Genomic DNA, 20345 nt, shown 5'->3' with positions numbered 1-20345 from the left:
CTCAAGGGGCAGTGTGGAGGGGATGACAAAGGGGCAGGCTCTTGCAATCTGGATTTTCTCGGAAGCTTGGCTTCTGTCCTCCAGTCAGCGCTGTGAGCAGAGGGGTGCCCGGGCCGGATGAGGAAGTGGGGGCTGGGCCTGCCACCGTCCCTAGAGCGGGTACTGGCGTCCAAGAAGGCCTTGCTCCCTCGTGGGGCATCCATTGTGTGGGCGTGGTGAAGGTTCTGGGCCTTTAAACCCTTCTAGGAACGCAGCCTGCCCACACGTCTCGGAGAGGCCCCTGTTGCCACCTGCGTGATCCTTGGTCTGGAAGCTCCAAGGAGAGGCGGAGCATTCTGGGGTGCCTCTGCCTTCGTCCGCAGGTACACCCACCTCACAGCCTGCTCCCCCTGGCCCAGCCTGCCAGGCATCGCCCTGGTCATAAGCAGCAGCCCACGTGATGTTCGGACGTGGAGCTGGCCGGTTAAAGTGGTGGCCTCCCCCGCCCGCGCGCGCCCGGAAGGAGCTGGAAGGAGGAAGTGGGCCGGGAGGCCTGGGCCCGAAGGCGGGCTGGCTGGGCCTGCAGGGGACACCCCCCAGGGGGAAGGCCCGGGACAGGCAGGGCCCGCCTTTGCTCCGGTCCGGGCTGTCGCTGTCGGGGCGAGCGGTGGGAGGCCGGCGGGCGGGAGCGAAGCTCCCACCTGCCTGGAGGGGCGGGGCCTGAGGCCGGGGGCGGGGAAGAGTCCGGCCCCAACCGGGCTCCCTTCGGCCCTGAGGGGCGGGGCCTGGAGCCGCCGGGGGTGGGGTCTGCCGCCGGGGGCGGGGCCGGCCCTCGGGAGGGGCGGGCGGCGGGAGCGCGGGCCGCAGTGTCGCCGCGGAGTCCGCCGAGCTGTCGTCGCCTCCGCCGCTATGGGGCAGATCGAGTGGGCCATGTGGGCCAACGAGCAGGCGCTGGCGTCCGGCCTGAGTGAGTGCGCGCCGGGACCTCGGGCTGCGGGTCGGCCCCGCGGGGGCTCCGAGAGTGGGGACTGAAGCAGGAAAGGGGGTGGGGTACGTGCAGCGGCGGGGCGGGGCGGGGCGGGCCAGGGGTGGGGGTAGGGTGCAGGCAGTCAGAGACTTCTGCCTGCGGAGGGGGTTCGGAGACCCCCGCCCCCTGCCCACCCCACCCACCCCCGAGCCGTACCCTCTTCAGTCCCCCATCCGCGTCTGGACCTCTACACTGAAAGAGGAAGTTGCAGCCAGGGGAAGAGGCCTTTCGTCCTTGGTAGTTTCCGGGGAGTCACTGTCCCCCAAGGGTTGGGAAAACCCGGCATGTGGACGTCGGTGTCCGCCAAACCCCCCTCCCCCCGCCGCTGCCCTGGATGGGGGCTTTGGCCCAGCGATGGCGAGGGCCTCCCTCTCTTCGCGTCCTGGGTGGCAGCCGCTCTCCATCTGGGGCCCAGCCCCCAGATGCACAGAAGGGCATCTGGGATTTCATAAGGTGGCTGGAAACCCCCAGAGTGACCCCCTTTCAGCTCAACTCCCAGAGAGACCGGGGAAGGGGTCAGGGCCCCCAGTCACCCTGCCGGGCCCTGTACTCAAGAGCTCTGGTTAAGGAGCGGTGGGGTCTGCGCCCCAGCCCTGTACCGAAAGCAGGAACTTCTCAGGACTGGGTGGGGTAAAGCGGAGTCCCAGACGGAGTCTGAGGCAAGAGTGGGCCCAGATGCTCTGGCCCTGCCTGGCCCCTCCCACCTGGCACCTGCCACTCCCAGGAAGGGCCTGTGCCCAGGGGGGGAACGTGCTCGCAAGGAGGGTCTCAGCCCACTACCGTTCATCTGGGACCGGCCGGGGAGGGAAGGGTCGGAGGTAGGCTCCCCAGCCCCACACTGTAGGAGCCCATGGGGGCCCGGGGCATAGCAGTCTGTTCCCCGTCCACACAGGTCACCCCTGCTTTTGGCCTCCAGAGTGGCTCAGTTAGATGGTGCTTCTCCCTGTCCCCAGGCAGTGGGGCAGGACGCCCTAGATAGACCACTGCAGACCACCCTCACCCGCTTCCTGCAACTCCCACCCTCCCGGGAAGTAGAGGGTGCTAGGCCCTGGGGCCCCATTCCCTGAAGGCCCACTGCGTGCAGGCTGGCCTGGCCTGGCCTTAGCTAACACCTGCCCACGGGGGCCACGGGGGCCACGGGGCCCACGCTGTTCACGTCCACCGTGCCGACTGTGAGGTCGAGGCCCGGGCTCAGCCTTCTTCGTCATCAAACGAGACGGTGTGTCAGAAGGTCCCCCAGGGCACTCCCGTCCCCCGGCTCCCCCTTTGTTGACTTCGCTTCTCGGCATAAACTTCAGCCCCCTGGGGCCCCTCGGGCCTGGCGAGACCCACCAGCAGGCACACCCCACAGGTTTTTCTATTGTGGAAAGCCCCATCTGACCAGACCGTGTCACCTGCTGCTCAAAGCCCTCGATGCCTTTCGGGTACGCCCAACGGAAGCCACTTCTGGCCGCCCCGTTCCCTGCCCCGCCAGCTCCCTCCCTGCTCCGGAGCTCCGAGGGCACCTGCTTCCTCTCTGTTCCCGGATCTCCTGAGCGGATCCAACTGCCTTGCTGAAGAGGCATCTTCTGTCTGAAGCATCTGTGGGCGGCTGGCTTTTCCGTTCATTTCTCGGCTCAAATTGCCACGAGCCTGGAGGAGTCTTTGGGGAGCACCGGACGTAAAGTAGCCCCAGGCCTTCCGTCACGTTCCCTGTTCCAGTTCCGATGTGTATTTCTGTTCCCCCGACAAGACCGTAAGGCCCCCGAGAGCCGAGGCCTCACCTTTCCTTGTTCCGGTGCGTCCTGTACTTACTAGGGCTCTCTCAGCCTTGGTGGGTGACGGAGCAGCCCTGCCGTCCTGGTGGGTCACCGGTGTCTTTGCCCCCCTCTTGCTGATGGCAGGCAGCGAAACTGCAGCTCGGGAGGGGGGGCGAGGCACCCAAGACAAGTGTGCTGAGTGCCCTGTTCCAGCCCCCACCCCGCACGCTGCCGGGCACGCACACGTGGTTAATGTGTAGCAAAGCTCAGCACAGGAGTAGGAAATCTGCGGCTGGAAAAGCAGAGTGAGGTTTCAAGGTGGGGTCCGGGGGCCGAAGGAGGGGGGGCCCGGAGAACAGCGACACCGTCAGGGGCTTCGACTCTCACTCGGTGGGGTTTCAGGGCCTCTGCGTGGATACGGGCGGTTCTGGGCTACGTGACTGGACCCGGCTGGGGAGGCCCACCTGCACAAGAGACGGAATAGGAAGTGGTCCCCTCCGAGGACGCTTGCCACCTGCAGCCAGGGCTGGAACAAGTCACCAACGAGGCAAAACCCCGGAACCCCAGGCCTGCGCTGTGTGTGGGAAGGGCTGCGTGCCCCCTACCCTGTGCTGGACCGGGACAGTCCGATGAACCGGATCCAGGACTAGAGAGACCCGGAGGCCCCCAGCAGAGGCCAGTGTGTAACTTCCCTGCAAGGACGTCTGTCCCCGACCGCTGCAGGAAGGCAGGCCCCGCCAGCAGCCCGCACGCGCCCGCCGTGGGAGGAAGCACCGGCCCGGGGAGAGGCAGCACACACACCTCTAGGGGCTGGGGCTGCGGTGCCTTCTGGAAGACACGCGAATGTGAGCGCGTGTTTACGCCCACGACTGCGGGCACAACTGTTCAAGGAGGGAAAGGAATAGAGAATTACACAGCAAAAACAGGACAGTGCAGAAAGTGAGCTAACGCAGAATGTCAAGAAATAAAGTCGCTACAGGTCAGTGGATGAATTGAACGCTATCTAAAGACGAGAGGGTCAGGGGCCCGTAAGACGGGGCTGGGGGACCCTCACGCTCGCAGCCCAGAGACACAGATGGGTTATAAATAGAGGCCAGCCGTGCGTAGTGGTGCGGGGAGACCTGCCCTGTGGGCAGGGTGGGCGGGGCAGGGGACCCCATGGGAAGCAGGTTGGGGGGAGGGGTCTGGTGGATGGGGGGAGACCCGCCCCGTGGGCAGCGGCAGGTCCCCAGGTAAGACAGTCATGCTCTGAAGGAAGGACACAGGGAGGCAATACGAAAGGGTAATGGGTGAGCGTTTTGCAGAAACGGAGAGTCTCAGATCGAAGGAGAAAGCAGAACGCAGAATAGTGGAAAACGGATCCCTTCTTGGACACACTGTAATGAAAATACAGACGGTTAAAGAAAATCTTGCCATTTACCAGAGGAGAAAAGTACAGGCCGAGTCAGGCTGAGTACACACTCATCATCGAGAATCACTGCCAGAAGGCGGTGGAATAAAATCTGAGGTGCCCAGAGAAAGCCTGACTCCCGGGGGACCCCCCGAGGGATGCCCGTCGGGGGCGGGGGGGGGGGGTTGTCGCTGAGCCCAGAACGCTGAACAGGCTGTGGCCGGTTGGAAGGGTGAATGATTTATCATTTAGCACCACGGGAGGTCTGTGGGTGGGGCTGAGGTTAAGCTGGAATCCACACGTGACCCAGGAAGAGAAATTGTAAAATTTAAAGTTTGAGCAAGATAGCTGGAGGTGGGAAACGTGACACGGGGCTTGTTAGAGAGAAAGAGGAACTTCGAGTCGGCCGCGGCAAGGCCGGGATGGTCGGTTTGCTGTCGGCTTGAACTGGTGGAAACTTAAAACTCTTACAAACTATTGAAAACTATTAAACGCTGTGTCAGCTTATTCATAACGGGACAAAACTGAAAGCAAGCAAAATGTCCCAAAGGCGGGAGAGTGGAGAAATGCATCGTGGTCGATACCTACGGCAGGAAGCCACCCGAACGGCCTTGACAAGCTGTTCAACGGAAGGAGCCGGACGCAGAGACCGGCCCTGACTGGACGGGGCACGGGGGGCTTCTGGGGTGGGGTGGGGGGGCACGTCGATGTGGGTGCAGGGCACGTGGGGAGCGCCCGTAAAGTCGTCAGGATTATGCCCGCACACTGTCCTGCGTCATACTCGTCCCTCGGCAAGCTGCTGGAGTTCTGCAGGTGGGCACGATAGGGTGCGTGGACTTAGGCCACCGAGCCGTGTGCTTTGTTTTATTTTAGTGTTTATTTAAAATATTTTTCAGTCGGTTGGGCGTCCGACTTCGGCTCAGGTCACCATCTCGCGGTCCGTGGGTTCGAGCCCCGCGTCGGGCTCTGGGCTGATGGCTCGGAGCCTGGAGCCTGCTTCCGATTCTGTGTCTCCCTCTCTCTCTGCCCCTCCCCCGTTCATGCTCTGTCTCTCTCTGTCTCAAAAATAAATAAACGTTAAAAAAAAATTAAAAAAAAATTTTTTTGAGGGAGACAGCGTGTGAGCGGGGGAGGGGCAGAGAGAAAGGGAGACAGAGTCCGGAGCAGCCGGCGGGCTCTGAGCCGTCAGCCCAGAGCCCGACACGGGGCTCGAACTCACAAACCGCGAGATCGAGACCTCGGCCGAAGTCGGACACTTAACCCACGGAGCCACCCAGGCGCCCCATCGAGCCGTGTACTTTAAAATGGCTGAGATGGAACCTTTCATGTTATGTGTATGTTATCACGATAGAAAAGGTGCCAAAAAGTAATTCCGGGGGAGAAAAGATCCAGGTCGTGTCTCCCAGAGCAGCCGGCGGGAAGCAGGACCGCAGAGAGGAAGACTGACGGGTTCGGCTGCGGGGGGGTGGGGGCAGGGTGCCCGGGTCCCGCAGCTGGAATCGAGGTGGAGAGCAGCCGGGCACGGCTGTCCACAGGAGCAGACGCTGGAGGTGGCAAGGGGTGGCAGAGCCCTGGGGACTGGTATGGTCCGGACCCCGCCCACCGGCTCCCGCTGCTCCGTCGCCCCTGCCCCCGCTCACATGCTGCTTCTAGGGGTCCGCGCCCGCCTGTGTCCCCTCCACGGGCAGATGTGTTGTCGTGGAGCAGAGCACGGGTGACGGACCAGTGGCCTCGCCGAGGGAGGGGACGCAGGGAGAGGCGGCCGGAGCCCCTGCAGCCGCCAGCCCCGCTGACCTGCCTCTCCTCTGCCCACAGTCCTTATCACGGGGGGCATCGTGGCCACTGCCGGCCAGTTCACCAGTTGGTGGTTCGGCGCGTACTCCATGTATCCTGCCTCCGCAGATGCCGGGACACGGCCGGGGCGGTGCTGCCGGGCTCGGGGTGGGGACGGTGCCGCCCCCGGGGGGCACAGCACTTCTCGGTTTGCAGAATGCTGCCGCAGCCCTGGGGCCCTCAGCCCCTCAGCGGCTCAGGCGCGGTTCGCGGGAGGCCAAGGCTCAGGGCAGGGAGGCAACTTGCCCGAGGCCCGAGGCCTGGTGAGGGCTGGCAGGTGTCAGCAGCCCCGAGGGCCGGCACTGAGGCCTCGGGGATCCCGGGGACCCCCTGTGTGTCCCCCTTTCTATCAGCTGTCCCCCTTGGCCAGCCTGGGGTCTGCCCAGCTGTGACCGGCCAGCCGAGGCAGCCGCCAGGGGACCGAGGGCTCAGGACGGCCAGCAGAGTGGCCAGGCCTGTCCATACCCTGCCCGGCTGTTTCCCAGCTGTGTGACCTCCAGGCAGCCGCTGCACCTCTCTGTTTTCTCGTCGGCACAGGGGCCTCACTCTGGCCCCCGGGCTGAGCTCGGCTGTTCCTTAACGGCACGTCAGCGTAGCCGGTGTCTTCATCTGCCTGCTGGAGTACCCCCGCGGGAAGAGGAGAAAGGGGTCCACCATGGAGAGGTGGTGAGTGTGCCGCCCTGCTCTGGGGGCCGGGCCCGCCCCACCAGGGGAGGTCGCTCCTCCCGGGCAGGCAGGCCGGAGCGCGCCCGGCTTCCGCGGCCCCTCGGCCCCTGGGGGGGAGGAGCTGGGGTACGCTGGGGTGGGGTGGGTGGCGGCTGCTGAGCAGGACACGGTCTGTCTTCTCTCCCCGTGTGCCCAGCGGACAGAAGTACCTTACCAAAGTGGTGAAGGTGTTGGGACCTCTCTCCAGGAACTACTACATCCGGGCCGTCCTGCACCTGGGGTGAGCAAGCTCCCACACCCACCTGGCTTCCACCGAGTCAGAGACTTTTCCAGACCAAAGCGCAGGTCCTGGGTCCTGCCAGAGGCTCCCCACACCTGTGTGTGTCGTCTCATGCCGCGTAAGGACTTATCCCACCCTCCGTAGCTTGAATCAAGACTAGGGTCCGAGCCGACCGGCTCTCCCGGGCGGCCCCGCGCTCGGCCCCGCGCCAGCGTCTGGGGCTTAACCGCTGGGGAGGCTGCAAACACAGGCCCCCGCTGTTACACGGCTTCCTTCCGGCATGGTGGCGGGGGCCAAGCGCCAGCACCCCAAGAGTTGCTAAGGGACAAGAGGAAGCAGAGAGCAGGTTACGGGACCCAGCCTTGGGCAGGACTGGGTGTGTCCTCCGTGCAGGGTCCCGGGCCCCCGCACACCTACAGTTGGCCCCGTCCTGAGGCCAAGGCCTGGGGCCGCAGACCCCCTCTCACCTCCCCGCCACCCCTCCCCAGGCTCTCGGTACCTGCCGGCTTCCTGCTTGCCACCATCCTGGGGACAGCCTGCCTGGCCATCGCGAGCAGCATCTATCTGCTGGTGAGTGGCATCCCCTGTGGTTCGCCCCCTGGCACGTGCCACCCCCGTCCCCAAAGCCAGCTGTGCAGGCAGAGCCAAGGCCGAGCCCGTGTCCTTGCTCGTGCCGGGGCGGGGTCGTGACGACCGTAGCCGCCACGTATGGCACGTATAAAGCGTGCTGGTTCCTTTGTCTACACCTCGGCCCTCCGAGGTGGGTGGCGAGGGCCCCGCTTTACAGGTAAGGAAGTAGAAACTCAGAGAGGTGACGTGGCTGGCCCGGGTCACACGGCCAGCCAGGGCCCAACCGGATTGGCATCATCGTCACTCTTCTCTCGTCCAAACCATCCTTGCTCCGACTTGGGGCGCCGTCAGGAGCGCTTCCTCGGAGCTCGTTAGGGGTGCCGATGCCACGCGGACATTTTCCAGAGCTGCCCCATCGGGTTTGCCTGGTTGGGACGCGTGCGAAGGCCCCGTGGTCAGGCTGTCTTTGCAGAAGGGCGGCGGGCGGCCGTGGACGGTCCTCCCGCACGGGCTCCGGGGAGGGTGCTCCCGATCTCTCTGCTGGATGACTACGCTGGTGTTCGCACGTGTTCTTTGGGACGGGGCGGCGTGACGTCTGGGCTCTGACCCTTGTGGGCCGTTCCCGCCCGCCCCGTGCTCCCGCTAGAGAGCCCTTCCTGCCGGCCGGCCGGCCGCTCTCCCCACTGCGGTCGTGGCGTCGCCCGCATCCAGCCCCGGACCCTCCACACGCGGCCGGCCCCTCAAGGACCCGCAGCAGCGGAACTGCTGGGTCAGAGGTCACCCGCAGGACACGCCCACCCCGCCTGACAGCCGGTGCGCTGGGCCACGGCCGCTTTTGCCTCCTGTCTGACCTTCCTTCCTCTCGGAATGGGCCTGTTCGTGTCGTTTGCCCATTTTTCCATGGCTCTTTTGTCTGTTCCTTACTAATTTGGGGGAACCTTATGTATGTTTTAATCGTGGAGGCTTTGGGAGGGAGCGTCTGACGCTGAATGCTCCCCCCGCCCCCCTTAAGGGTCTGTTAACTTTGTGAAATCCTTCCCTGGGCGGACGAGCAGAGGTTCACCTGTGTCTGCTTTCTGGTTTGTGCATTTTCCCCGCCCCTGCCTCCCCCCCTCCCCCCTCCCCTGCAAACCACATTTGCCTGCCCTCTCTCGTATCGGCAGGGTGGTTTACTTTTCAGGGGGGATGTGCTAGTTTTAAGTCCGGAGGTGGGACATTTATTCTTCTGCTTCATGAGTGATGTGATGCCACACTTTATTATCCGTCGAGGATTGTGGGGTACAGATGGAAAGCATACATTCCCAGGCCGTCCCGGCCTGCCGTAGGGCCCCGGGGCCTAGGAGTCTGCATTCAGCCAGAGTCTGGGGTCTTCACCGTGGCTGGTGCCCCTGGGGAGGCTCCAGGGCAGAAAGGGCCCGCCCCCCTCGGCTGCCCTCCTGGGCCCCTCACTCTTCGCAGACGCCCGGCCTGCCAGACATTGTGTGATACAAAGGCCTGCCTCCTGCCCTGCCCCAGCCTTGGTTGGGGCCAGCCCCGGCTTGGAGCGTGTGCCTAGGAGTGGCCTCCACTCGCCCTGCCCCGCTTTCAGGGTCCCCCACCCCATAATGAAGCAGCTGGAGTCCGGGGTCCTGACTGTCACTCTGGACTTAGTGGGTTCGCACATGGGTCCTGCCCAGTTCCCGGGGGCGGGGCAGAGCTGGCCTCCGGGAGGCCAGGGCAGCCCATCTGTGACCCGGCTCCTCTGGGTTGCAGGCAGCCTTCCACGGAGAGCAGTGGACCCCCATCGAGCCCAAGCCCAAGGAGCGGCCGCAGGTCGGGGGCACCATCAAGCAGCCGCCCAGCAACCCCCCGCCCCGGCCCCCGGCCGAGGCCCGAAAGAAGTCCAGCGAGGAGGAGGCCGCGGCATCGGCACCCGTTTCCGGCGGCCCTCAGGAGAACCCGGTCCCGGTGGTCGACGAGGTCGTGTGACGGGCGTCTCCGGCCGTCCCCCGCGTGGCTCCCAAAATAAACCATGGAGAGCAGGCTCCCTGACTCCCCGTGTGCACACCACACCCAATCCCAGCTCTGCCTTCTGCATAAATAAATCCAGGATGGGCGCTCCCCGCCCCCCTGCCTCCCCCACCCCTGCCTGTCCTCACTGAACCCACAGCCCAGGACGGATGCCGCCCCCCCCGTCCCCTCCTGCCACTCCAGCCACAGGGATGCCCCTTGCCCCCCAGACACAGGCTGTTCCCTCTACTGCAAGGCTGGTCCCTGCTCAGGTGGCCTCTGGGCCTCCTGGACCCTCAGTTTGGAAGCCCCTCCCCGGGGCCTTCACTCCTTCACCAGCCAACAACTGGTGTGGCCACCCACGGGCAGAGTGTCCTTCAGACCCCACACAAAGATCACCCCGAACACCTCCCACGGGCTTGTTTGAACACAGCGGACCTTGATCGGGGGTGAAAGTGGTCCATCCATCAGGGAGCTTCTGAAAAGAGCCCTGCAGCCCCTACGGCAGGCACCCCTTAGGCTGGGGAAACTGAGGCTCTGAGGGGGGGTGTAGCCGAGCCAGAGCTGCCCGGGACCCCTCTCCACACCTGCTGAGGCCACACACCGAGCACCCCCGGCCGTGACCTGCGTAGTCACGCTGTGAGCCAGGACGCTCTGCAGGAGGCTGGGGTGCCTGGCCTCAGGGCTGCCGGGCTCTGCCGGGTCCCTGCTGGGGGGCCGAAGCCCCAGGGCCGTCCAGGCAGCGAGATCCGCCTAGGTCTCTGGCGGGGCTGGAGGGGACGTTCAGAAGCCGGAGATGTGTCCCCCCTGAGCGGACTCCCCCAGGAGTTCCCTCAGACGCTGTCTGTGGGGCAGAGGGGGAGTCCCCTTGGTGGAGGAGGGCCTGGCCACAACACGGCCAGAATGGGAGCCCCTCAGGTGCCAAGGCCCTGCCAGGGCCAGCGGGGCACACCCGTGTCAAAGCACATCTCCCAAGTGGACGACCTTGGGACCTTCCTGGGAGGACATGAGAATCTAGGGCCGGCGGCTGCCCCCGCGGGACCAGCCGGGTGCCGAGGGCCAGGCAGGGGGGAGGGGGAGGGGGTGCCTTCAACCACCGCCGTCTGCCCTCCCACAGTGTGCTCTGGGGGACTTTTGTCAATTTAGCGATGCGTTGACACTTTAAATAGTTGTTTCGGAAATATAGGGGTACCTCTTCCTCTGGGGGGCTGGGGAGGGGAAGCTTGGGGGCCCGGGAGCAGCGTGAGGCTAGGGAGGGTGTGAGGGGAGCCCCGGGGGAACACCGAGACGGAGGCGTCATCAGAACACCGTTCGTGTTGTTTAAGAAAGTTCTAGAAGAAGACAAAGAGTCCTTCCAGCCCAGGTGTTTTTGCAGAAAGGGTAAACCGAGTCTCGAGATGGGCCCGAGCAGCAGTCACCCTCCAGGCACGGGGGACACAACCTCCGGGGCGTGGCGTCCGCCGTCGTTCCTCAGCCCCGAGGCCCGGAGCCTCGGTACCTGCCCGGGGACCCCGTGGGGCAAATAAATAAGCAATAAATACCCATAAATAGGGGGGCCCTGCCGGGAGAGCCCCCCGACTGTCCAGCGCGGGGTGGGGGGGCGCAGGCGATGCCGGCCGAGCCCGGGGCTCACTGAGCCGACCTGGGCAGGACACACGTGCAGCCGACGGGCACGCGGATGAACTCCGCGTGGAAGGAGAAGGCCCCGGGCGTGGGCAGCCCCGTGGCCTCCCGCGAGCAGGGCTGGCGGCGCAGCACCAGCAGGCTCTGCAGCAGCGGCACCGAGTTGAGCGCCGCCGTCTCGCGGCCCGTCCTGGCGCTGATGCAGCCCCTGCACAGGCACTGGGCGAAGGCCAGCTTCTGCGGGTAGCGGCTCTCGTCCGTGTCCACGCTGCGGGGACAGACGGGGCAGAGCCTCGGTGAGCGAGCCCCCTCCCCGCCCCCCCCCCCCCCCCCCGGCCCAGCGCCCCCCACCCGCCCACCCCTGCAGGGGCTCAGGCGCGGACCTCGGCATTCTCCCGGGCGTCCCTGGCCACCGAGCCGGGCCGGACTCTTGCCCACCACAGCGGCAAGGAGGCGCCCCGCTGATGGGGCCCCACCCGCCCGGCCTGGGGGTGACCGTCCCGTCTAACAGGCGGAGACGCCGGGGCTCGGAGGGAGGCGGGGATGGCCCAACAGCACGGAGCGGGGACCCCAGCACGCAGGGCGCCCCCCGGCCCTCACCGGTATCTCCAGGGGGAGATGGAACGCTGGTGGATGCCGGCTTCCAGCACGTCCTCAGGACGCAGCACCGGGCACTGGGTCCCAGCGGGGGGGCCGTCGTGCCGCCTCCTGCGGCCCCCCGCCTCCAGGCTGGACACCAGGGCTACGGGCAAAGCCTGCTCCCACTTGGCGGCTCGAGCCAGCAGATGCGGCGGGGGCTGGCCCAGAGGCAGCTCCTCGGCCGAGTAGCAGCGTGGGGTCCCGTGGGCGTGGGGGCCCCCCCAGAGCTGGGGGCCGTGGCGGGCCAGGCTGGCAGGCGTCCAGAACAGAAGCAAGAGGCCAGGGAGGAGCTGGCGGGTAGGCATTGGGGAGTCAGGTCAGGGGGTGCCCAGGGAAGGGGCACTCACCGCCCCCCCCCCGCCCCGGCTTGCCCTATTTCCTGTGGAAAAACAGGGTACAGCCCTCTCTCCCAAGTTGGGGCTAGCCCTGCAGCCCGAGCTCCCCAGAGCACCAGAGCTCCTGGGGCCCGGCTGCCTCCTGCCCCCAGCCTTGGGGGGCTTCCTGGACCCCATCCCGACGTCCTCCGAGTGGGGGCGGGAAGCCACCAGCCCTGCAGGGCCAGGTGGCCCCGCCCAGGTGGGGGCGTGGGGAGACGCGGCGGCTCACCATGGTGGCGGCGGCGGCGCTGGGCTGCAAGAGGCAGGTGCACCGGCTGCGGTCCTGGAGCCTCCCGGCTCCCGGCGCCCTTTATACCTCCAGCCACACCTGGGGGAAATCCGGGCCGCTTCCTCCCGGGGAAGTGCCCGCTGAGCTTCCTCCTCCCCTCCCGGTGGGTGCCCCTGTCTCCTCCCCGCCCAGGGCGGGCCCGTGCCCACCCCCCTCCTCCTCTCCCTCCCCCGCCTGGAGGGACCCTGCCCCAGGCTGGCCACTGCCGATGGACGGACTGGGATGTTTTGGCCACGGGGAGCCGCGGGCCGGGCAGCCGGGGTGGCCTCCGTCACTCACAGTGCCGCACGGAGCTCCTCGGGGGCCGGTGCCCCAGGTTGTGGACGCGAGGTCGGTCCCGTTTGTAGCCAATGTTCCAGGAGGGGCATCGGTGCCCGCTCCCTCCTGCACAGGTGGGAGACATTCCAGAAGGCGCTCCAGGAGCTGGGCTGTGGGGCTGTGGGGTGACAGCGCCGGGTGCCTTTGTTACCCCGGAAAGGACAGTGGGAGGTGGTCTGGTGAAGCTTTGAATGGCTGGGGTTTGGACACCACCCCCCGGGTCCCCTGGTCACCCACCAAGACCCAGGGTCCTGTGCGTCCTGGTCCCTCATATCAGAACCTGAAGCGTCCCCCAGCAGAATAGGGTCTGAGGGTGGCGGGAGGGTGTCACCTGCCGTCCCAGGACCCTGCCTGCCCACGTGCGGGCAGTGGCCAGCATCCGCACCAGGCAGGCGCCACCCCGAGACTCCAGGGACGCGGAGACCCCTTGAGGGAGGAGGGCTCTCCTGGCGTCTGCACCTGTCAGTGGGCTTGCTGGGCCTGTGTCCCGGAGAGCAGGACAGGGTTAAGGGAGACCCTTGTCCCTCGCTGGCCTGGAGGAAATGCTGCTTCCGATGGAGGGATAGATGCATTGAGTCCCCAGGGCTGGTCCTCCCTCCAGCGCCCCAGCCCTCTGCTTGCATACCTGCTGCAATGGGGAGATCACCACCTGTATTAGTTTGCTAGAGCAGCTTCGACAAAGTAACACACACTGAGGGCTTAAGATAGCAGAAATTTGTTCCCATGGTTTGGAGGCCGGGGTCTGAAATCATATTGTCGGCAGGGTAAGTGGCATCTGGGGTCTCTGGGAGGACCCGTCCCACCTCTTCTCGCTTCTCCTGGCTGCTGCTGATTCTCAGGGTCCCTTGGCTTGCGGCCACGACACGGCCCCTCCCCTGTGCCCCCATCTCGCCTTCTGCGTGAGGACACCCACCTCAGTCAGAATGATCCCATCTCAAGGTCTTTACCATAGCCGCATCTGCCAGGACCCTTTTCCTGGATAAGGGCACGTTCTCCAAAGGCACCGGGGCCAGGACGTGGACATATTTTGGGGGGGGACACCGCTGAGCCCGTGACCGCCTCTGCAGGGCGGATGCTGGCTGCTGTGCTCTGTGTGTCAGCCCAGGCCAGCTCTCCAGGAAGAGCCTCCTCGGGCCGAGCCGACGGCTGCCCCCTGCACCTGCAGGGGTGCTCGGGGGTCTCCTCCCTTGAGGGCAGGGACGGTGGGGTGGCACACCTGCCACGGCCCCGGCACAGAGCTGCCCCTGGCGCCTTGGCGTCCCGTAAGTGCCGCAGAATGGGGGGAAGGGGCTGAGCCTGGGTCCCCAGGGAGGAGAGTGGGGGGACGGTGCCCCAGTCGCGGGGCGCTGGCAGATTGACCCCGGCCTGGAGGCTGGGGGGCGTGGAGGCGCAACGCGTGCGGGGCTCTCACTGCCCTTTGGCCAGGGGGGTCTGGCCACACACGCACGCGGGTCTCCTTTATGAACTGGAGAATATGCCGTGGCTGCCAGGGGGTCCACACCCGCGAGGCCCCAGCCTTGCCCCCTGCCCACACCAGCCCCCCACGAGATGCGTGTCAGCATCTTGTGTGTCTTTTCCGAACGGCCCGCTGGGTGGGCACCGCGTCCAGTGGAGGAACCGGGGGCCAGGCTGTGTGCTCCCCCCGCTTTGTGACACCAGGGCCACCCAGCACCGTTCCCCGTGGTCCTGACAGCCAGTTCCGGGGGTAGACGCTGCTCAAGGGGACCAGGGGCAGGGGAAGGGCCCGGGGGGGCCGGGGGTCCTGGCCAGCCTGACATCAAGGTTGCAAGGATGCAGGGCGGGGGCCCAGGTGGCACCTCATTCCTGCGGGTGGCTGAGGCAAGCACAGAAGTCCTGGGTTGGGCAAGACTGGAAAGGCACCACCAGAGGAAGTCGGAGGGCATCCCGGAGGCGGTGTCCCAGAAGGCCCCGCCCTCAAACCATGCCCCTTGGAACACAGGCCTCCTTCAGCTCTGAAACCCCTGAGCACCACAGGCTGAGCCCCTCCTGCTGAGCGAGGCCGCCTATGGGCTGGTGGCAACGGTCACCGGGGGGGGGGAGGCTGCGTGTAGGGAGAGCAGGGGAGGGGCGGGAGCAGGAGGAGGTGGAGGCCCGGGGGAACTGGGTACAGGGGAGGGTGCAGGAGGGCATGTCCAGCCGAGACGTAATGACGGCAGGGGGGCTGCTGTGAACGACCAGCGGGAAACCCACAGAAACTGCGTTTTCACCAGACCGAGCTGCCACGTTAGCCCGTTTTCCCTCATGACGTTGGAGATTGTATTTCACGTTTCAGTGACGAAAATACAAATTAGAAAATAATTTGTCTTGCTTTCATCCATTTGAGAGAGAGGAGGAGAGAGGGCAGGGGGGCTTGGCGCAGGGGCAGGCTGGCTGGGGGAGGAAGGTGGGAGGGCCCACCGGGGTGCTGCGGGGGTGGCTGAGGGGACGGGGCAGGCCTGGTCTGAGTGGCCAGAGGAAGCATGAGCGGTGAGTGAGGCCAGAGTTCCAAGAACGGGAAGCAGCATGTGCAAAGGCCCTCGGGTGGGAGGAAAGGCAAGCAGGCGTCGGAGGGGATAGGTCAGCACGTGCCACGTGGCGGGGCCCCCCTAGCTGTGAAGACTGTACCTGGACACGGGGGGCGGCCTAGGGGACAGACACGGAAGTGGAGGGACGACCCTTAATTATCCCCGCTGTTTTACACGTTAACCACACGAGCCAGGACCTCAGCCATCGTGTTCCCTGGAGGCAAGGATGCCCGAGGACCCATTACGTAACAGAGGCCTTCCTTTTCCCAGACGCCCGGCCCAGAATGTTCTTTCCACCAGACTGGGCGGGGGAGAGTTGGCTTGGGGTGCGGCTCTTACCCTTCCCCGGACAGGCACCTGCTAAGTCTAGCCAAGAGGAGCCATGAGCCCAGACGGCAAGTTCCAAACTGTCGGTTTCGACCAGGCTGGGGTGGAGCGGACCCAGGGCTCTGGCTCGGGCCAGGTCAGGGTGGTGGGGCAAGGAGGGGAGCGCACACGGCTGGGTGGTGGGCTCCCCTGGGGGCTCCCGGCTTTACAGTGGCTATCACTGCCGGCCGGTTGCGGGGTCCGGCAGCCCAGGGGCACAGCGCACATCGGGACAGGCTGGCCCCCAAGCTGTCCCGGGTTCTGGCTTTGTGTCCCGGAAGGCCACCTACTCAGAGGATGGGAGTTCTCTCCGAGCCTGGCTTTGACCCGATGGCAAACCAGATAAGCTTTGGAAAGTTGCCGCGACACGTAATCGAGGCCACCGTGTCGGGAGAGGAATCCCAATTCCCGCAGGATGTGGACGTAAACCGGAGCGCGACCTGCTCAGGACGCTTGGTGGCGTGGCCGGTCTGGCAGTACACCCCCCACCGGGCCCCTCGCTCTGACAGCCAGCCAGCCCCGGGTGCTGGTGCCCGAGCGCACTGGTGCTGGACCCAGCTCCCGACCCGGGCACCGTGAAGCGCCCCCCAGCACCAGGACGGGGACGGCAGCACGGGCTCCAGGGCGTGCGCAGCACCCGAGACCTTGTTTCAAAGCAGCCTGGGGGCAGGAGGGCACCGTGACGTGGGGGCGCCCCGAGGCCACGGCACTCCTCTGCGAGTTTATAATCCACACCAGAAGGCGTCCGCGCTCCGTGGCCCTGGCCCCGGCCCCGATGGGGCTCTCCAGGGGAGAGCGTGAGCACAGCCTCGCTCAGACCTCACAGTCCGCCTGTGCTCTGCGGCGGGACGTCTCCCGCTCAGCTCAGCGCACCCGGGGGCGCGGTCACTCCGCCGACTGCACAACAGCTTCCGGGCAGGGCCGGCCTAGCCTGTCGGTTGTCCCTCCTGGCCTCTCCGCCCCGGGATCCACCTTGGGGAAAGGCAGCCACCGGCTGGCTGGAGTGTTCACGAAGCCCTGCCGGGGCCAGGTCCCCCCCGAGGACACGAGGTGCCCCACCCAGGGGGGGCCCCCGTGTCCCCAGCCTTCAGCAGCTGGAGGCCGCTAACCTGCCAGGTGGGCCCAGCGGGCGCCGTGGGGCGGGCGACAGTGGGGGCCCGCGTCCACGTAATCACCACCGGGGCGAGACGGCTGCTTATCAAAATACTTTATTTTAGGAGACCCCTCAAAAAAAGACCCTCCACATTAGACAGACGCCCAACAACACCCTCGGTCTTTTTTTTTTTTTTTTTTTTTTTTTGGTCTTTTCTATATTTTTTTTTTCCTTTTTAAATCAACTAAAACAATCTGATGCTTAAAATAAAAGACAGGAAATATTTCCCAATCGGACTTCAGTCAAGAATATATATCTATTTTCTGACCCTGGGGGCGGCGGGGTGGGGAGGAGGCCGGTAAGGAGCAGGTGCTCCCGGGACCCCGGGGCAGGAAGGAGCGCGGGCAGAGGACCGGCCCAGGGCAGGCTGGCTGGCAGAGGGCAGGGAAGACGCGGGCAGGCGGAACTGGGCGCCTGGGACTTATAATTTACATAAAACTGAGGCCGCGTCCTCGTTCCTGCCGCCGGCCGGCCGGCCGGCCTGCCTGCCTGTCTCTCGGGACTTCTGCTCTGGGCTGGGGCTGGTTCGGTCTGGTCTGCTGGGGAGGAGACCGCGATTCGGCATCATCTTCGTTACGTGTGTGTGGCTTCTTTTCCAGCTGAGAAACTTTTTTTTTCTTTTTTAATTTTTAAAAAGAATCACAGCCAAAATTAGACGTTAACTTCAAAATCCGAGAAGGCTGTGCTTACCCTATTTATAAAAACACGAGAGTCTCTAACTCTGGCGGGGGGCGGGGGGCCGAGCCCGCGGGGCCCCTACACCTTCCCGGGGATCTTGGCCCGCTTGCGAGCGATGGCGTCCTCCACGGCTTTGAGCTGCTTCAGGAGCTCCTCGCGCCGTGACAGCGTGCTGGCCTTCCCTGATTTGGTGCCGGTGGAGACAGCGGTGGCAGTGCCGGCGTCTGAGGCTTTGCCGGGCACGCTCGTGACCTTACTGGAGCTCTTGGACTGGGGTGACAGCTGGCGCTTCCTGCAGGGGGTGGGCGGGTTGGGGGGAGAGGCCGTCAGAGGGTCGGAGCACCGTCCCCCCAGCCCCCCACGCCGTGGGCCTCCCAAGGTGGATGGGGCCCGCTGGGCACTGGCGGCCGTGGAGACAGGTGGGCTTCCGGCCGGCAGTGCTCGCTCCGGCCTGGCCGCGGTGGGAGGGGCCCTGGGTCGTGGGGTGGAGGGGACACGGCGTCCGGGGCTCGCCTGGAACCTGCCGACCTGTCCCACCGCTGCCTCCTCGTGGTGGGGAGAAGCCCACACTGACTCGGGAGGAGCCCCGAGGGCCGGGGCAGGTGGGGGCTGTGCGGATAACCGAGTGTGCACCCATCCGGACCTCCGGCCTGCGGGTGTAGCGGGAAGGGGCTAGGCGGCCGGTTTCCTGGCGGAAGCCAATCTCTGCTCCTGCTCGCGGGGACGACGGGGAAGGCGGGAGGAGCTGGGGCGCCAGAAAGCCTGGTGCCCCGGGGCCCCCTCATTCTAGGACCCGCTGTGGGGCCGGCTCTGCCGGCCTCCACCCAGGCAGGGAAGCTCCGGCTAGCTGACCCTGCAGCGACAGCACCTACGTGGTGTGCCCAGGGCAGGGGTGGGGCACTCACCTGTCTGGGGGGGCCACGGGTGCCTTAGAATTCTGGCCTCTCTGCCGCTCTGGCTTCGGGGAGCCGAGTCTCCCACCTGACTTGCGGTCCCGAGAACCTGGACGACACGGGATGAGGTGAGACCTCAGTCTCGATCACACGTGAGCCAGCGGCGCGGGGTGGCGCACGCGGACGGGGCCGGTGGGCTTCCCGCACGCCGGCGGCCCCATTCCAGAGCTGTGGCAGCTCACGGGGAGAGGCAAGGGGCAGAGGAAGGAGACGGGGCAGCACGGGTGATGTCAGAGGTGAGACCCCGGGAACCCACGTGGGCTCTGTGCTTCCAGAGCCAGCGCCAGAGCAGGACACGGGGAAAACACAAGCGACACCGCCAAGTCGGAGGCGTCCGTCACACTGCTGTCCAATGAGAACGGAGGGCCCGCAAGAGGGCGCCGGGCGGGGGGTTCGGTGCCGGGCCGAGCACACAGGCTCTCACACCAGTCGGTTCTCGGTCCGGGCGCGCACGTGCGGTGGGCGCCCCCCTCCTGTTCCTGGCGCCCCGGGGATCCCGCCGGCCCCCCTGCCCAGGTTAGCAGGGAGGAGATGCCCTGGCAGAGCTCCAGTCTGCACCGGTCTCCAGAGATCGCCTGAGGGCGGGCGGCTGGGTCAGACTGTTTCTACGGCAGCCCCGAGGCCCGCCTGCCCCCTGCGCTGGCTCGTGGACCAGGCTTCCCAGAGTCCGTGTGGCCCGCGCCATCGCAAGAGAGGAGAACCGAGCCACCGCCTCTCATCCAGACAGTGAAGACGTTTTCGAAAAACGAAACGATGATAAACCTACTAACTTCTGTTTATGGCAATTTAGTTATTTTTTTCATAAAAAGTGGTATTTATGTTAAAACACAATAACCTACTGTTTTAACATAAACACACGCTGAAATCTCCTTCTCAGCTTTAACTCTAGTACGTCAGATACTGACAGATGTACCCACACGATCGGTTCCTGGGGGTATCTTTCAAGGCCCCTAGGCCTCACTGGGCCCTGCAGGGCTTGGGGCTCACCTCGGTCTGGGGACAAGTTAGCACGCTTGGCCGGAGGAGGACTTTGCCTGTCTTTGTCCGAGGGTTCATACCGCTTCCTGCTCCCTTTGTCAGCCGCCTGAGACAGAGAAGGGCACGGTGAGGACCCCGGCCTGACCTGCTGGCCACCACGCGGAAGCAGCCCGGGCGGACGCAGGGTGCCCACAGGACCCCGAGAGAGGCAAGGCCCAGGGGTTCGGGCCTTCAACCTCTGCAGCGAAGGTGCCTGCACAGACACTGTGTTTCCTGGGGGCCACCTGCCCGGGAAGGCCTCTGGCCCTTCTAGTCCCATGCAGCCTTGGGGACGTCACCTCACAGAGCCCGAGTCCACTTTGCTCCCTGCCCCCGGGCTGCACTGTGGGAGTCGGCAAGGCCCGGGTGTTCGGGGAGGGGCCGGGGGAGCACCCACCGGCCCTGGGACGCTCGGATCTCCCAGGACGTGCCACCGGGCTTCATCCCCACACGCATCCCCCCGTCCCCGTGAGGCAGTTGGCCGGGGCAGGACGACGAGCTAGCTACGGGCGGCCACCACTCCAGGCCCTCGGTGATCTAATCCTAGGAGTCAAGCGGCCCCAGCGAACAGGACGGCCCCACCGAGCAGGGCTCCCGGAAGCACCACCAGCAGCACCCACGGCCTCACCTTGTTCAGCAGCGTCAGCTTGATCTCCTTGTGGGCGACGAATGAGCCCTGCTGGGGCTGCCCGGGGGGCGCCTGCTGGGGGGCCGCGGGCTGCGGGGGTTTCCCGCCTGCAGAAGGCTTCGAGGATTTGGGCAGCTGTGCTGATGAGTCCCTTTTCCGCTTGTCCTCTTTAACCCCGTCTTCTTTCTTAGACTTTCCTGCCAACGACAAACGCTAAGTCACGGTCGCCATCCTGGCACGGCAGTCTCCCGTGGGCCACGGAAGAGGGACGTGCTCTCAGCCGGGCAACCCGCGTGCGTGTCAGAG

General features: G+C 65.6%; 3 protein-coding genes across 5 annotated transcripts in view; 1 reads left to right on the top strand and 2 right to left on the bottom strand.

Moving 5' to 3' along the window:
- The first annotated feature begins 813 nt into the window (after nucleotides 1-813).
- On the top strand, nucleotides 814-9508 carry LOC123577770 (cytochrome b-245 light chain). The gene is made up of 6 exons (XM_045439986.1): nucleotides 814-946; nucleotides 5951-6020; nucleotides 6560-6634; nucleotides 6831-6914; nucleotides 7403-7484; nucleotides 9237-9508. The coding sequence occupies exons 1-6, from the start codon at nucleotides 889-891 to the stop codon at nucleotides 9450-9452; spliced, it is 585 nt and encodes a 194-aa protein (XP_045295942.1). The 5' UTR covers nucleotides 814-888; the 3' UTR covers nucleotides 9453-9508.
- A 1261-nt stretch (nucleotides 9509-10769) lies between these two features.
- On the bottom strand, nucleotides 10770-12866 carry IL17C (interleukin 17C). 2 transcript variants are annotated; one of them, XM_045439987.1, is made up of 4 exons: nucleotides 12681-12866; nucleotides 12342-12463; nucleotides 11697-12025; nucleotides 10770-11364 (listed from the first exon to the last, which is right to left on the bottom strand). In XM_045439987.1, exons 2-4 carry the CDS (start codon nucleotides 12342-12344, stop codon nucleotides 11103-11105), a joined length of 594 nt encoding a protein of 197 aa, XP_045295943.1. In that variant the 5' UTR covers nucleotides 12345-12463; nucleotides 12681-12866; the 3' UTR covers nucleotides 10770-11102. The 2 variants fall into 2 exon arrangements, with proteins under 2 accessions (XP_045295943.1, XP_045295945.1); XM_045439989.1 differs by lacking the exon at nucleotides 12681-12866 and having other exon boundaries at nucleotides 12342-12513.
- Nucleotides 12867-16802: 3936 nt separating this feature from the next.
- The window catches only part of ZC3H18 (zinc finger CCCH-type containing 18), a 58740-nt gene continuing 55197 nt past the window's right edge, over nucleotides 16803-20345 (bottom strand). For both annotated transcript variants that reach the window (XM_045439971.1, XM_045439970.1), the window contains 4 exons: nucleotides 20040-20236; nucleotides 19382-19478; nucleotides 18347-18443; nucleotides 16803-17733 (listed from right to left, as the gene is read on the bottom strand). In XM_045439971.1, coding sequence (XP_045295927.1) covers nucleotides 17520-17733; nucleotides 18347-18443; nucleotides 19382-19478; nucleotides 20040-20236 — 605 coding nt within the window. In that variant the 3' untranslated portion in view covers nucleotides 16803-17519. The remainder of the gene's footprint in view (nucleotides 17734-18346; nucleotides 18444-19381; nucleotides 19479-20039; nucleotides 20237-20345) is intronic.

Source organism: Leopardus geoffroyi, chromosome E2 (genome assembly GCF_018350155.1).
Source record: "Leopardus geoffroyi isolate Oge1 chromosome E2, O.geoffroyi_Oge1_pat1.0, whole genome shotgun sequence".
Taxonomy (NCBI): domain Eukaryota; kingdom Metazoa; phylum Chordata; class Mammalia; order Carnivora; family Felidae; genus Leopardus; species Leopardus geoffroyi.
This window is presented reverse-complemented; position numbering and strand designations above follow the sequence as displayed.

What these genes read in the sequence shown, in the direction of transcription:
- LOC123577770 (XM_045439986.1), top strand. Translation starts at nt 889, where the DNA reads ATGGGGCAGATCGAGTGGGCCATGTGGGCCAACGAGCAGGCGCTGGCG. An exon ending in GGCGCTGGCGTCCGGCCTGA is followed by an intron (nt 947 to 5,950) that starts GTGAGTGCGCGC and finishes CTCTGCCCACAG; the next exon opens with TCCTTATCACGGGGGGCATC. An exon ending in TGGTTCGGCGCGTACTCCAT is followed by an intron (nt 6,021 to 6,559) that starts GTATCCTGCCTC and finishes ACGGCACGTCAG; the next exon opens with CGTAGCCGGTGTCTTCATCT.
- IL17C (XM_045439987.1), bottom strand. An exon ending in ATCTCCCCCTGGAGATACCG is followed by an intron (nt 11,365 to 11,696) that starts GTGAGGGCCGGG and finishes CTGTCCCCGCAG; the next exon opens with CGTGGACACGGACGAGAGCC.